A 16,865-nucleotide genomic window follows, 5' to 3' on the forward strand; every position below is an offset into this window, starting at 1 on the left:
TCAAACACACTTTAAATGATATTTTAATTTTTTTTTAAAATTTTCAAATGCCTATTTACAAAAAATATGCTTTATTTTAACCATTTTCAAAATCATTTCCAAACATTCTCAATCCAATTATTTGAATCAACAAATTTAGGTGAAAGGGATAGGCATCTACTTTCTCTAGTTTTAATGGGAGGCATCTGCTTTTCTCCATGGAGGTTGGGATGGGGTCCAAAGTGGAGTGTTGCATGGAATTTAATCTACATGTTAAAAGTGGTTGCATTAAATTTTACTGTTCAAAGTCATCCATGGAGCCTTGTGTGGATCCCTTCCATTTGCTGATTAGTTCATTGCCCTCTTGCTTTACATTCCTTTACCTTATTCTCCCTGAAGACAGAATTTCATTTTCTACCGAAACATGGCATGTGATGGGAAGCGACTTCACGAGGAAGAGGGGTCCATTGCTTTGGTACTTCAATTCTATCTAATCCACGTAAAAATGAGAATTCTTCTCCCTCCCAACTCCAATTTGTCAACTCAACTCTCCAATGTGAAAAAACCCCAAAGAAGAGAATCAGATTTTACTACTTCTACGATTCATAGATAGAAAATCCCATAGATTTCACGAGTCTATTTGAAAACTATTTTTTAAAAATAATTTTCTAATTTTAAAATTACATTTAACAAATTTTATCCTGTAAACAATTTTTGAGAATTTGTGTTGAAAACTTATTTTTTAGAACAATTTTGATATCGTATTTTTAATTGCTTTTGTAAAATACTTTTAAAAACAATTAAAGTATGGATTATATTTTAAGAATTTTTTACGTTGTATATAAGTGCCCAGTGTAATCATAGAAAATAAATTCGAGAAAATCATATTTATATTTGGATTCTTAAATCGAATTATATTCCCAAAAATTGTTAAAAACTATTTTTTGAAAACTGTTTTAAAAACATTATCAAATAGATTTTTCATACTTGCATTTGTAGATGATTTGTCAATCAGCTAGGCAGTGAATGGGCAATATATACCACACTAACATAACAAATGAAATTGACAGAAAATGTGTCCTAGACTTGAAAAATAAGCCATAAACCTTCTCACTCTCTACTTCCTTAATGACCCTTCGCCTATCTTAATTCTTTCTTCTGATTCTGGTTTCGATTCATTATCCACTCTCTTGAAACACCTCAATGATACTCACTTCCAAATTGATGAGCTCCATTAGAAGCTCGGCTCCTCCAACTTACTCCTGCAGTCTCTCCTCAGCAGTATTCAGCTGATCATGGAAGGCATTCCATGAGGTTTAATGGTGGTGATTTCAGCTTTGGATACATGTCTGATGAGCTCAGGCTTGCTCTACGTCCCCACAGGTTCGGGTCAGATGAGTTGGAAGAGCTCTGCCTGCCGGTTGGAGCAGGTTGTTTGAGGTTTGTAGTGAATAATCTCGAATCAATAGTGAACATACAAAAAATCACCTCACCTGTAAATCACTTCATCTGTGAGTAAGGTCCCTCGTGAGAGACGACCTTCATAACCAACCTCCTTTCCTACTTGATGCTGAAAAAAATGCCTTCGAGCACTTTTGACAGCTTGTGGCAGAAAGTTGTAGTGACACAAAAACAGAAAAGAAAAGCTTGCTCCTTCACATAAAGAGTGGCTGTAAAAATAGGCAACAAATAGAAGAGAGAGAGTTCCTTCTCTGAAAAACAAGATCCTTTTCTGTATTCCCTCTTTGTATTCAACTAATATTGGAATAAAATTTAATTGTCTATTAAAAATTTGAGCTTCTTCATTGGCGCCGTTTGTGGGAAAGTCTTAGCCCTGCTTAGAACAAAAAGTCGTTGTAGAGGACCAAAAATGAAGCTGAATCTTTCTAGGGGAGTTCTCCTCTATTTCTTTTCCCTTTATAGTTCTTTCTTCAATCATTTTTGTCTTGTGTGATATTCAAAAGAAGATTAGCTTTGAAGCTTCAAAATTATTGGATTGAAAATAACCAAATATGGATCAGAATAGTGCCTAAAGACCCTTTGTTTCATACTGAGAGCAATTCTTGAATATGATAGAATTCTAAGGTGATATGTTTACCTAAGATTTGCAACCTTAGGTTCTATGACCTAAGCCTCTGGTGGTACGACTTGGCCCTCCTTGTTTGCGATCATACCTAAAAATAGTTGCATGGGAAGTGAAGCAAGTATGGAAGGTGGAGCTTACAAGTCAGCAGCTATTGCACATTGGAAAGTGATCAGAGACCTAGTTGCAAGGCCAAGGTATAGAAAACCAGAAGACCTTCATCTTGGGCATCCGAAGGTACCTCATTCTCAAATACCAGTAAAGCAACCTGACCTGTACCTACCAGCCAACACACCTTTCCTTAAGAGCTGATAGCTAAACCCCTATCAGAACAACTACCCAAGGTATGCTGCATCTCATTTAACTTGCTCGGGAGTTTAAGAGCTCGGGAGTTTAAGATTCTTTCTTTCAGAAAAAACCTGCTAATGGTTTTATGCTCAGTTGAAGGCACTTGTATGAAATTAAGAGGCTATAAAAGTCACCAACAACATATGGTGGACAAACATACTTCAAAGCACCTCAGGTTTTCATAAATCAAATACAACTCAATATGTCATCTAACTTAGCCAACCTTAATGAGAAGTCATTAGAAAGCACAAGAATGATCCTGATATCAACTCACGTACACATCAACTAAATGGAAGGAAATTTTGTTACCCAAGCAAGTGATAAGTTGAAGTCCAAATAAGTCTTCTCTAACACAATTATTTTTCTCTAGCTTATTTATTTTGTTCTACAAAGGAAAACAGTGGAAAACCAATATCTTATGAGTTAGGAAAACCTGACAACTAAAAACCTAAAGCTAAGTTAGGTGGTGTTTGTTTTTTTTGCTTTTTGTTGAAAGCAATTTGTTTTTAGAATTTAGGTTGTTTGTTTTTCTACTTTTTCATGACTTATTATAAACTTTTTACTAAATAGAAAAAGCCAAAATATGTAGCTTTTTCTAAATAGAAAAAAGAACATATTGGTTTTTCTTTACTTTTTAATACTTAATAGAAATAAAATACTATAAAAACAAACAACTTAATATTTAACACTATTAAGTATTAAGGTTCCATTTAGAATTAAGTAAAAAAACAAACACCACCTTAGTCTCAAAATAAAGACTCTAACTGATAGTCTAGCAAAAAATTAAATGGTCAAGATGAATAACTAGAAAAGATCTAAAGATATCTCTTCTATGAACCTTGAAGAAAACACTAACCTAAAACCCCACCTCTTTGTGTTAATCAACTTAGTCCAGGACGTCTCTTTGCTAAGTTGAACTCTCTTTACCCCCTAGTATAGGTTGTACTTGCATGCATTAAGTTGAGTTGCATCTTTGAGTATGAGTTAACCTTACATTAAGATTGACTTCTATATAGGAGCTACCTAAAGTCAACCTACCCAAAAATAGGCACCTTGGAAGCAACCTACCTCAAGGTTTGGTGAACTGCCATAACCCTTAAAAGTAAATATTACCAACTCTTGACATTTAGCAAATCAAGGCGGTCAACCTGTGCGTCAACTTGTAAAAAAAAAAATTTGTCCCATGACATCATGTACTAGCTATATAGAACCTCAAGCCTATGGTAAAATGATATATAGCAACCCTATGTAATCTTACAATTAGGAGAAGAAGAAATATTGTCCCTCTTATCACATGCATGTGTCATCCTTGTGGTAAAACCTTTAACCAAAATGTCCTTAAATGTGTTCTCTATTAGAAAAGTTGAATTATCATCAAAACCTAAGTAGCCAACTCTAACAATTCCAATGTGTAAAGAACTTAACCTAAATCTTTTCCTTCTATATACTTTGGAAACATTAGAAATTCCACTGATTGCATGAGAACTAAACAATTGAACTTGTGTGTTAACTTATGATGTAGGAACCATTTCAAGGCAAGACATACTACAAAATAAGTTCACCTAATGATTAGATCATTCAAACAATAGATCGGGAATCTCAGGCTAGCATAGAATAACAACCTCTTAATTAAGAGCAACAAGTTGGGGAGTCTAGCAAAGAGACCAACCCTAGTAGAAACACACCAAGGAGCCTCACTTGGGGGAGGAGAAAAGGTTAATGCATGACTAGATTTCCAATGGTGAAGTATGATATTAGAATGTTTCAACAAACAACTCGGGATTGGTATGCTATTTGTCTACATTACTTCCAATTTATGGTTGGTGACCCACAAAAGAAGTGCATTACTTGTATAGAGCTAAGGTGGTGGTACACGTCAACTCCACAGGAAGCTCATCTTAAGGCCTAAAAGTCTATTAGACTAGATGCAACATGAAGGACTCTTAGAGAATAGCATCATAAGACACCACTATCTCATTATTAGTTGGTCTCAAACTAAAAATCCTTCAAATGACCAAGCTTGGAGTTAAACAAAGTTAGTACGTAAGTATAAAGAATTATCTACGGAGGTCTATTGGTAAAAATTCCAAGTTGACTTAACTCTAAAGGCATTGAAGCATTGGAACCAAGCATGTGTATCACTTACCATTCCCTATTTGCTTCAAAAAGAGCTGCCTATTCACTATATGGCCCCAAGGTTCAACTTGCACGATGGCATGAGAAACCTAATTGAACATCTTTACCATTGTCAGCAACTCATGATATTAGTAGACAACAGTGAAGAACTACTTTTCCAACTATTTCCTATTAACTTATGACAACCCACTCTTATATGGTTCTACCAATTGCCCATATAGTCAATGCATAGCTCCACCAGCTCTATGAACTATTCTTAAAATAGTACGCCTACAATCCTTGACCAAGGAAAAGTGTGAACTATCTATTCAATGTAAGCTAACCCACTTATGGAGTCCTTGAGAAAATTTGTTTATCGATTTATATAAAAAATAATGTAAGTAGAAAACAACGATTAAAACACTATGATAGAGGCCTTTAAAAAAGCCCTAACTCCAAGAAGTCCACTACTTCAGTCATTAGTAAAGGATAACCTACCTAACAGACTAAGGCTAAGATAACACTCAAGTATCAATCAAATCAACTTGATCATAACACAACTAAGAAAGAAACAACTTGGGTTATACTAGGTTTGGTAGATACTTGTTGATACAGGAAGTCCACCTAATGTACTTTTCAATGACTGTTTTCAACAAATGAAAAGGTTATGACTCCGACCCAAACTATAGACTCTTATGAAGAATCTTTTTATGCCTTATATTAGCTCAACCTAAAGTAAAAACTAGATTAGTCCAAACCAAAACCCTTTTCTTGGTGAAAAAGTCTTACTTGCCTTACAACACCATTCTTAAACAACCTTTGGTACATTTTGAGGGTATGGTCACTTCTTCTTACCATAAAAAAACTCAAATTGGGAAAGAGGTAGTAGAAATCCTTGGAGATCAGTTAATAGCTTGACAGTGTCGTTAGACAATTGTAAATGATCCACAACTTGATCAAAAGAATGAACATCATAACTTTGAGAATCATGGTTGACAATCAAGAAGAAAGGATGACCAATTTGAAAATTGTCGTTAGCATCAAATTATAATAAAGCCATCATCAATAGTTGACTAACAATATTGATGTGTTTTTTTGGCAACCCTAGGGCAAGATGGGGTAAACCTCGAGATGTTCTTTCACCGACTTAATGTTTGCAACCACTACTTTCCAATGCGTCAGAAACAACAAAGTTTTGCATTATTGAAAAATCAAGTCCTACAATAAGAAGTAGAAAATTTACTCTTTGTAGGTTTTACTTGACCTGGTCTACCAGTATAGTGGCAATACCAAGAAGAAACAAGAATTAAGGGATGTGCGATAACTACATTGACCATGATAAGCTTATCCCAAGATAGGTTTTCCTTTACCAAAGATGGACCAACTTGTGAACTCAATATCATAGCATGGAGCATAATCTTTACTGGTTGCTTACAATGAGTATAATCAAACCTCCATGTGAAAATGCTAGCTAGTCATAGATAGATCTCCTCCTTAGGTTAAAAAACCCTCAACTATCTTGTAGGCTTACTCAACTAAAAACCAAAGAGTGTTGATTATAATGTTGATCTATCAACAACGATAAACATGAACTTACAACCAAAAGGTCAGGATTCTTACAAGTACCAATGTAGGTATTCAAAATGACCTTGTAAAAGTTGTATTGGTAGTCCCGACTTGGTGGCAAAAAAACACACCAATCTTGAAATCAAGCTCACCTAAAAAGGTACTACACTCAAACTACTATATTTGTTTTGAGTATTTCTTATCGATGCTAATAAAAAATTAAATCTTTGCATCAATAAATTTTGAGAATAGGAAAAATTGGGCATGAAACCTCCATAAAATGTCTTACATAGACTAATACTTAAGCCCCAACATCAGAAGATAACTCTCACAAGAGGATTACCCCAAAAGTAGAGCTTGCTTGGTTTATAAAATCAAAGTTATGATCATTTTATAGGGCAACCAAGACATGCACACGATCCAATACAAAGGACTAGTCACTTCAATAAGAGGTCTTGGTTATAACTCAATATCTTCCATTGGGAAGAGAAATGGACATTAGCTTGTAGCATCCCATAAGCCTACAACATCCCATAAGCTTACAATATCCCATAAGTTGTAGCATCCCATAATCACTTTCCCAACATCATTAAACATGTATAATTAACTCATGAAATATTAACAAAGCAAAAATCATAGTGCAAATTCGAATTTCCAGGTTGACCGAACTTCTCGGTTGTACTAAAATACTTAGTCTTTTTATGTAGTAACTCCGGTATAAAAAAAAAAACTAGAGAAAGAGTCACTACAACTTTTGTAGTACTCCTAGTATCATCCTCAAGGATTTGTTTATGGAAATTGTCAATACTAGTACTCCTAGTACCAAAATGAATTGTTTTTGTTTAAATCATAAAGTGAAAAACAATATGTGAATAATATGAAACTAAGTAAAAAAATTAAATTAATAAAAAAATGAATATTGATTTTAAATTCCATTGATTCGAGTTTGGGGCTTTCCACAATCCAACCTAGGGTATAAAAATTAGAGAAAACAAGGGTCTTTTAAGTAATATGATCTTAGGGTTTTGGGATCCTTGGTTGCTCATGATCAAGTTGAGTTCTATAACTTGAAATTGCATCCGAAACCTAATTTTTCATTTTTAAAACAGATTCCTAAAACTATCAAATGAATGAGATTGATTACTAGTTTAAGGTTTGGATTTTTAACCCTTCCTACTCCTTATAGCTTTGTTTTGGGGAAAATAACGATAGAGAAGATGATAACTAATGATCAATAATTACCAAGAATCACTAGTTTCGGGTAATAACCTATCGTATCATTCCCTAAACTAACTCATAAGGATAGGAAACTAAAAACAATATATTTAATAAAGAATAAAAGAAAACAAACCAAAGTTCTCGTCTTCTTCCATTTCCAATGTCAAACTCTTCGAAAAAAGATCCAAGATTTCTCAAACCTAGAACTAAGAGAGTTTATATAATATCATCAATTACCTAACATGTGACACACTCTCATTGACCACTTATTACAAAAATAATTATCTAAAAAATGATTAAAAAATAATCAAATGGTGATTTCTAGTTGTATAGGGTCCACTTAGGGCGGATGGAGTGCTTTAGATGCAATTCTTGAGGTAAAAGAGGCGAAACATCAAAGTGGCAGTGGGTGAATTCGAAGTTAGGGTCATTTCGAATTGGATTTCAAATTCATAAGTTGAATTTTGAAATCACTTCAAAATGCCCTTCAACTTTGCATAATTGTCTTCAAATGACCATAACTTTTTCATTTCAGCTATGATTTGTACATTGTTTGAAGTGTTAGACTTCTGATTTCTTGAGCTTTGAAACAATATATAGCATACCTAAAATGGAATTTGGGAAGTACTCCAAATTTATCCTCAAATTAAGAGTACATGTTGCCACCAGATTTTGAATTCCAAATTTTCATGTAGTTGAATCTTGCTTTATGCCTCATTTCCCATGTTTTCTTGCCTTATTTCTTACTCCATAATGGTCATTTCTCATTTTCCAAACTCATGATATCCTCGTCTTGCTTTTTCTCATGATCCATGAGTCTTGACTCACTTATTTTCTCATTTAGTATTTTCTTGATCTTTCAAAATCTAAAGTGATTCAACTTGCTCATTTTCTTCCCTTGAACCTGAGATAAGTCTCCAAAGTACAAATTAAACTCATGCCTAGGGCCTTAGCATTAATTTAGGTCAATTTGGGTGATTTGAATGTCCTTTTGTGCACAAATCATATCGAATATGTGCCATTAGAGCACATATTTTGGCTCCAATCATAGGTGTTGTCCAAAAGCAGGTTATGTTGGCCTAATACAAGCAAAATCCCATCACAATGGGGTAAAAACAAGGTAGATACCACCATAATCATAGAGACTTTGGTAGAAAAGTCATAGCAAGCACAAAAGGGTCATGCTTTTTGCCATCACCACTAGAAGGTTCAACCTTGTTTATATCAGAACTCTTAACACAAAGGTACACCAACCTTACACTCGTGGGTAAGGTAGAAAGATTTGCATCACCATTCAATTCCCCCAACAACCAGCTTGAGAAATTCCCAAGCTACTCAAACCATAGTACCAATTGTGACCTGATCCTTAAACATGGTAAGTTGATCTTTGGCAATCCTCATCACCTGCATATAGGAGAAAAAAGAGAAAGATACTCAAGCCTAATCAACAAACATCAAACCCATGGCTAAAGTTCAGTATCATACACAAAGTACTTCTCTCTATCATCGTTCCCAAGATAGATTAAGACCAAGGCTTGCTCGTAAGCTCACATCAAATACCAAAGAAATCTTGTGATCTTTCAAAGGCTTGACCTTATCATGTACAGTTCTTAAAAGATTTGCATCATCACAAGCCAAGCCCTTAAGAGCTATGTCATGTACTTCCCAACCAATTTCAACTATAATGCTTAGAACCACCTCAACACTAACTTAAATTTTTTGGCATTTCCATCATGTGAGTACTTAGCACCTAAGTGGAGCAAAAAACAACCAAGTACAAATCAAAAAGTTGAAGAAAGCTAGTGACAAGAAAAACAACTACTTTAAAGATCAGATATGGACAAGCCACCATCCTTAACTTGAACCAAATCTACCAAGAACTATCCAATAAAACTTGTGGCATGAGAACAAAAACAAAAAACAAAGGTGTCTATGCTAACTTTCGATCACACTTCTCGCTTTAATATGACTCCTCAAACTAAACTTGGGCAAGCTCAACATCTGCAAGAAACTACTTGACCAAAGATAGTTTATCAAAGATAAATAACTTAGCCTTTCAAGCCTACTCTTTTAAAGGAAGGACCAACACAAGAAGCAACCTCTTGGATAACCACTATTTTTTGACACTATTTTCCCAAGAATGACCCTTTACTCTTCAAGTCTTTTGTCAAGAAGAAGTGGAGGCAGGAGGGCAATGAAGATGCAAAAACTCACTTCACCTGTAAATCACTTCACTTGTGGTAAGGTCCCTCATAAGAACCTTCAAAACCAACCTCCTATTCTACTTGGTGATGAAAAGAAGACTTTAACAATTTTTGGCAACTTGTGAATGGAAAAGGTATATGCTAGATATAGGTAACGACCATAGAAGACAACCAACTTGCGGGTCTACCCACCCGCTCAAGTAGGGTGGTGGATTTCACTACAAAAACTGCCTTCTAAAGGGTAGTGAATTTTGCTAGGAAGGGGTACTTGGATGTTGTATTGGTCGAATTTTGTAGAGAGTCCACCCTGATCGATCTTAGAAGAACTAAAAAATTGATTACCAAGAAGAAGCTATCGGGCCGCCAACATGGATCATGTGGCATAGATACCGAGGGCAACAACAAGTCGTGTATAAGGAACAAATCGCAAAGAAAAACCTCATCTTGTCATATTAGCAATAAGCATCAGGGTTCGCCTGTCATGTGCCACCTGACACAGGTCTGCCAAGTCAATCGTGTACACCATGCAACCTCGAACGTCTGACTCAAGCCTATAAAGGAGGAAGAAGAACAGAAGAAAGAGATTCTTCTCCTACATAGCCAAGACACACGCAGCCACCAACAGAGGAGGTGACACTAGAAGATTGGCAAATGACTTGGATAGTCACTGGATCATCACATCTGGAAAGGTTGTGCACCAACACTAGAATCACTTCCTTGGCATGAAAAACAACTATTCTTTGTAGAGGGCTTGCAAACCACAAACTTAGTGTAGGATTCCTGTAACAAGATTATGAATTTCTTTTGTATCTTTCAGGGTAATCCTTTTATTTATTTATATATAGTATCATACAAGAATTTCACTCCTTCCATCACAACCTATGCACTTAGTATTGTTCTCACCATATGATACAAACATTATGTAGGCTCAACAAACATCACAAATTCCATACAAGTTCAAGGCTGGATGGAGAGGCCACCACATAGGCAGGAGATAAAGATAACTCCTAAGCAGAAAGAACCAGCCAAGTACTAACAAGTTTAATGTAAGAAACAGAAAATGACACCTGTGCTCACTTGGGCTGTACTGTGGAAGGGGAATAGCCCACACTATTATCAAAAGCGGAATTATTGCCATAGGGATGGCTGGAAGTACCCGTACTTGACTCCTCATAGCTTGCTGAAGCAGAGGATGATTCAATAATGGGATTCAGACCAGCCAGCTGCATGATGTTTTCAATCTCTTTCACCACCTCACCCATTCTAGGTCTATCAGCTCCTGATTCTTCAACACATCTCAGTGCTAGATCCACAAACTTGTTGAACCCTCCAAGTGTTGTGCCCAGGGTTGGGTCAAGAAGGCCCTGAAGGTTGTATAGATCTTTTGTCTTATCCATCTCTATCTTCACCTCTTTTACGATGTATTTCCCTCGCTCTATTGGCTTTCTTGCTGATATTAGCTCCAACATTAGCACTCCAAAGCTGTAAACATCACTCTTTTCAGTCAATTGTTGGGACATGTAATATTCCGGATCCAAATAGCCCTGCAACAATGAAGAAAGTTCAACTTCAGTGAAATTTTTTTAAGCAATGCTGTTGAATCTTCAATGAACTCAAACCTCCAGAATTGCTGAACTCTCGTTATTTCTTAAGGTCATAGACAACAGGCGTTCTTCTTGTTAAAGAAACTATTAGATTTGGCTATGACTTAAACGATTCTAGAGACCAAGATCATGTTCCATCATTTCATCAAAATAGCATTCTCCTTCCTTGAGTAAGAGGGTAAGATGCTGTTCTTACCATTGTCCCTTTGACTTGAGTGGTAACATGACCCTTCTCACTGTCAGCCAAAAGCTTGCAGAGACCAAAATCAGCAACTTTTGCATTTAAGCGTTCATCCAATAAAATGTTGTTTGATTTGATGTCCCTATGGATGATGGGAGGTTCAGCAAGCTCATGCAGATAAGCCAGACCTCTGGCTGAACAAAGTGCTACCTTGAGTCTTTTCCTCCAGTCCAACCTGATTCCTGACTTCCCTGCATAGGTGGACATAAACCAGGTAAACTTTGTTAAGCTTGCATTCAGTATCCTTTGGTTTTCTTTGATGCTTTGTGATGAATAACATGACTTCTTTTATGATCAGGAATGGCATTTGATTATTATAGGGTATGAAACTGACTTGCCAATAGGTGTCAGAATTACTATTGGATAGATAAGGTGAAGAAATAGATGGGAAGTACCTGAAAGAGATTCCTTGAGACTACCATTGGGGACAAACTCATATACCAGCATCTGTTCACCGTGCTCAAAGCAGAAACCTACAAGGCCGACAACATTTTTATGATGAACTCTTGATAGAAGCTCAAGTTCAGTTTTGAACTCCAGACCACCCTGCATTGATTCCTGTTTAGCTCGTTTGATAGCAACCATTTGCCCAGTGGGAAGGATTCCTCTATACACCTGTGAACATGGTAACAACAAAATGTTCAAAAGATAACAATCAGAGCTAGCATTAAAGACATCCCTTTCAGAGGGGTCCAAAGCAGACGGGTCTGCCATCTGCAATACTTCTACAAAGAAGAAAAGGGTCCATGTAAAACTAATTCTGTAGTGAAAAGAGAATCAGACCTTACCTTCCCATAGCCTCCAGATCCAACATTATTGGCTTCAGAAAAATTGTTGGTGCATTTCTTGATCTCTTCAAATGTGAACTGTCTTGCTCCTTTTAACTGAGGAATACCACCACTGCCTTTTCTCTGATCCCACTTTGCTGCATTTGATGACAAATGACTCATAAATACCATCCCATTCAGGAAGAGGGTTAATTTAGATCAAGTCTTTTAGTCTTACCAAAAGGATTGCTCTGTTTAGTAGCTCTTTCTGCTCTCCTCTTTTGAGAAAAAGCATAAACCCCTGCAAAGAGTAATAATAGCGCAAGGAAGGAACCACCTGTTGTTGCTCCAACAATAATGCCGGTATTTGATGACTTCTTTGCTCCCGGGGGTGAAGGTACCTCTAGATGATGAGAGGGAATAAATGCATCACAATGAGATGAACAAACTATGCAGCAAATTTCTCCTAGTTTGATATGAATATGTAATTACCTTCAAAGTGTTGATACGGATCAGCAATGAAGGAGAATGCTGAAGTTTGGTTGCTGAGAGCAAAGCCAACCAAAAAAATTCCTGTTCTATTGAAACGATCTTGGCCCTGTGGAAAGACTTTCAGGTTAACTTTAAGGTAATCATCCACCATGGTCGAATTACTCAGGGAAACTGTGTCTACAGGAAGTTGCAGGGACCGAAAAAGTTGCATCAGGAACTGCTCAATTGATTTGTAATCACTTGAGTCTCCCGAGTTTGAAAAAGAAGGAGCTCTGAAGACAAGGGTTCCTATGTATGGATAAGCACATGAACAGTTGGGGCCGAGAATTAAATCTGAACTACAGAAAGGGATGATACAGCTGTGCTTTGGTTGTGTTGAATATGAGGAGTTGGGCTGGGCAGGCGTGCAGTATTTTTCATTACCTTCATCCTGACACATCGGGTTACCTACAAGTCTGCAAAAAAAAATGAAGAAGTAAACTGAACCGGATGACAAATGGTAATAAGCTAGTAATAACATCTGGAGTATTATGTCTTACATTATCTTAAATTCATATTCTAGTCCTGGTTTAAATTCACTAATGTAATTTTTCTGCAAATCCACGAGTCGCAGATGGCTGTTATAGGCAGAACCAAACTCTAGTGTGCCGGTGATCTGGTTGTTCCTTAGTTTCCTGTCACCACATGGTAAAGCAATGAGCTTATGATCATAATTTTCATGATATGAAGATATGTGAGTTGGTTCTGCTATGCTAAAATATAAGGAAATCACACATTTGTCTGGATTCCTCAGCACCCACTTCATTGAAAATATAGTGCAAGGAACTCAAGGTTAAGCTGATACTTACACAGTCTGTAATTGGGGAAGGCTGAAGAGGGCGACAGGAATATCTCCCGTAAGTTTTGTGAACTCCATCGTTCTGCCAGTACAAAAATAACCAAGGATTCTGAATCTTCTCCTTTTAGCTTCTCATAAAAGGCTTTTATGCACCCAGGCATGTGTGTGTGCACACTTTGAGGGATAGAGATGACTTACAATGTTGTCAAAGACAGTAAAGTTGAAAACCATGAAGGAAAGTCTGACACTTCAAAATTATTTTGGCTCATGTCCCTGCAGAAAACATTTCGGTCAAATGGATTCCTTTCTCAAGATTTTTGCAGCATTTCCTTTTCCTTTTCCTCGTTCTTCACAAGATTCAAATAGGACTTAAAGCAATTTCTTTTAGAAGTTGAGAAAATGCTCCTCCTTGTCACTTACACTATAGATGAAGTTGATAAAATTAGCTACTTACAGGTAGCTGAGGTGGTTCATGCCTGTAAGATTAGGCACAGTGCCAGTCAAATTATTGTTGGACAGCAACCTGAAAACGGATGATCAAAAGCCTCTTTTAGAAAGTGAAATTTTTTAATGCAGGATAAGACTGACTTCCCTCAAGAAACCAGCTTAGAAACTTTAGTTCTTTGTATGCTTACAGCTCAGTGAGGCTTGTAAGATTGTTGAGGTTTGAAGGAACAGGTCCGCTTAATAAATTCCTATCAAGGCGGCTGTATCCAGGAGAAGGAATTCATTACAAATGCTTCGCATAAATACAGAGCACCAGTAAAAATCAGTAGAGATATATTTGTATGTGATGCGGATGCTTACATGATCTCCAAAGTTGTCGCAAGTCCTAGTGTGGGAGGGATACTGCCAGTAAGATGGTTGTTGTCAAGAAGCCTGCACAAGATACTTTATTAGAGAAGATATGCATTTTTGCCTAACCAGACACTTCTTTATTTAAGAATGAGTATCTCCAAAACCTACGTATTTGAGTACTGAAATACTGAATCTAGTAAATAGCAGCCTGTTCAGTAGAACTCACAAGTGTATCATTGTCATTTTTGAGCTGAAAAGTTGAGGGGGGATTGGGCCAGAGAGCCGGTTCTTCCCAAAGTGGCTGTAGACAATTGACAGAATGTTAGCTGCTTAATGATGTTGAGGCAGTGGAGTGATCACAATAAGAAAAGGGTAATTAATTAGGTCAGAAATGCAAAGAGAATTTACAAATGTTTCATTTGGGTGAGCATATCCAGACCAGGTGTACCCCCATTAGAGATTGGAATGGTTCCAGTGATTTGGTTTTCAGTTATATCCAGCCAATTGAGATTATATAGATTACCAATGGAAGGCGGTATGACTCCACTGAAGCTATTAGAATTCAGAGATCTGCAGAGAATTCAAATGGAGATTCAATTATACTGGTCATATACTAAATGAAAATAATTCAGAGCATATTTATCCACTGTTCCACCAAAACAACAAAAGAATTCCATCTCTTACAAAACGACTAGATTTGTTAGAGATCCTATTGTATCTGGAATTTGACCAGAGAAACTGCAACCCATAAGGATTCTGCAAGGAAGGGCAAAAGAAATTGGATGGTTACAAGGATCATAACACACAAGCTGGATAACCAATGGTCTAACAACAATCAGAATTTCCTTACAAGTTTGTTAGGCTCTTTAAACTCCCAATTGATGCTGGAATATTTCCTGTTAGACCCTTGTTGTAAGATAGATCCCTGAATGAATATGAAAGAGCTGATCACCAGGAAGCAATCTGAACTATACTTTGCAGGGAAAACGGATTAACAGAAACAGCTACCACCAACAGCAGAATCATTATCTAGTGAAGGTATGAAATCGTGCTGGACTAGAGAATTTGTTGAGAATAGAGGAAATATATGAGTAGAAGACTTACAGAATCTTTAATTCAGATAGCCCCTGGAAATCTTCAGACAGTTCACCCTTCAAATCCATGCTAGCTAATGTTCTGAAATTGGAAATGCATGGTCAGGTTGATGTCTAGAATACAAGGCAAAATAAGGAAAATTTCCATGACCATTAAATGATGAAAACACACAAAGTACTTACATGGAGATCACACGTCCATTGGAGCAACCAATTCCCTCCCAACCGTTGACACAGGGATCAGCGCCCACCCAAGTGAACGGGAGGTTCTTCAACAAACTCTTGAGAGCTGTAGCTGCATCATCATGTTTTTTTTTTTTTTTTTTTTAAATAAAAATAATCAAAATAGAACACAGTGAAATTGTCAACAGTTCAATCAACAAAACCCCAATTACTCCAAAACCAAACACCTTCCAATCTATTCCAGAGAGGGAGAATAAAGAAAGGAATTATTGAAAAAAGAAGCAGGTTTAACTCCAGAACTTTGATTTGTTATACAAAAAGCAATAGCACGTGGCCTCTTCTTGGATAGACCAAGTAATTTTCAGTTCCCAGTACTCAACCTACAACCCAAATCTTCAAAATAGGAGCCTTAACTGGCATCACCAAAATCATATATATGAGCAAGACTACTTGATCAGAACTCATGGTGTTTATGCATGTCTAATGAGTTGACAACGTAGACATCAAAACCTGACCCCCCTGAGCAGACCACTGGTAATAGGCTGCCAGAAAAATATTCTTCTGAGCTAGATGAATTGCCAAGCATATTTTTTTTTTCAGTTGTTCACTTTCAGAAGGACATCTCTGCATGCATAGACACATGCAGAACTGGTCTATACAGTTATTTTGAAATCTTTACAGAATTCTTCAAAACACCTTCTAGCAGCAACTAAACTTAGAACTTGTTTGATAGTGATTTTAGGAAGTATTTCTAGTCTTTCTATTGCTTCAAAACAACTCTTTTGATCAAAATTTTCAAAAGCTAAAAAGGTTAGATGTGTTTCCTAGAATCACTGCCAAACGTATTCTTAATCATAATCATCCAAATTGGCGGGCAGTGACCTATTCAGGAGTTAAAGAACTAGAGGAAACTGAGAGAATATTGGAGAGGAGGTGAAAAGGGAGCTAGCTAGCTGTTTTTGAGGCTAAATAGAAATAAAAAGCTCTCGTACAGATATCAGTGAAAACCTACCTAACTGGCGAGGAAGAATCAAGTGCAGAAAGTGGATGTAAGAATTTAAGTAACCTACCATCATCCGTGTTTGTACTTGCCCATGTAGCCGAATTAAATTGGATGAAAACAATCAGAAGAGAGACCAGAATTAATCTCGAATCCATTACTCAACAAAGTGACCAACGAAAGGCCTTGAAACCTTCATATGAACGAAACCCAGTTGTCGAAATATCCAAGCACTGGATGAAGATTTACATGTGCTTTTCCTTATCCTTTTTAGTAAGAAAAGTTCATGGGGGTTGACTCAGTATATTTTTCCTGCAACGTCAACACTACGGTTA

At 36.7% G+C, this 16,865-nt stretch overlaps 1 protein-coding gene across 1 annotated transcript; it reads right to left on the reverse strand.

Annotated features, from left to right (window-relative positions):
- Window positions 1-10,311: 10,311 nt before the first annotated feature.
- On the reverse strand, window positions 10,312-16,865 carry LOC100267686 (leucine-rich repeat receptor protein kinase HPCA1). Its single transcript, XM_002269383.4, has 19 exons — window positions 16,601-16,865; window positions 15,531-15,642; window positions 15,358-15,429; window positions 15,104-15,178; window positions 14,938-15,009; window positions 14,662-14,823; window positions 14,480-14,554; window positions 14,263-14,334; window positions 14,091-14,162; window positions 13,910-13,978; window positions 13,654-13,728; window positions 13,466-13,537; window positions 13,157-13,291; window positions 12,618-13,072; window positions 12,364-12,528; window positions 12,147-12,283; window positions 11,754-11,973; window positions 11,314-11,549; window positions 10,312-11,057 (listed from the first exon to the last, which is right to left on the reverse strand). Exons 1-19 carry the CDS (start codon window positions 16,686-16,688, stop codon window positions 10,587-10,589), a joined length of 2,835 nt encoding a protein of 944 aa, XP_002269419.1. The 5' UTR covers window positions 16,689-16,865; the 3' UTR covers window positions 10,312-10,586.

The sequence above is a fragment of the Vitis vinifera genome, chromosome 12 (assembly GCF_030704535.1).
Source record: "Vitis vinifera cultivar Pinot Noir 40024 chromosome 12, ASM3070453v1".
Lineage (NCBI taxonomy): Eukaryota > Viridiplantae > Streptophyta > Magnoliopsida > Vitales > Vitaceae > Vitis > Vitis vinifera.

Excerpts from the sequence above, each read along its gene's own strand:
- LOC100267686 (XM_002269383.4), bottom strand. The coding sequence starts at position 16,688 with ATGGATTCGAGATTAATTCTGGTCTCTCTTCTGATTGTTTTCATCCAA. Across the intron at positions 14,335-14,479 it reads AAAATGACAATGATACACTT|GCTTCTTGACAACAACCATC; the intron begins GTGAGTTCTACT and ends TATCTTGTGCAG. Across the intron at positions 11,550-11,753 it reads TCTCAAGGAATCTCTTTCAG|GGAAGTCAGGAATCAGGTTG; the intron begins GTACTTCCCATC and ends CCACCTATGCAG.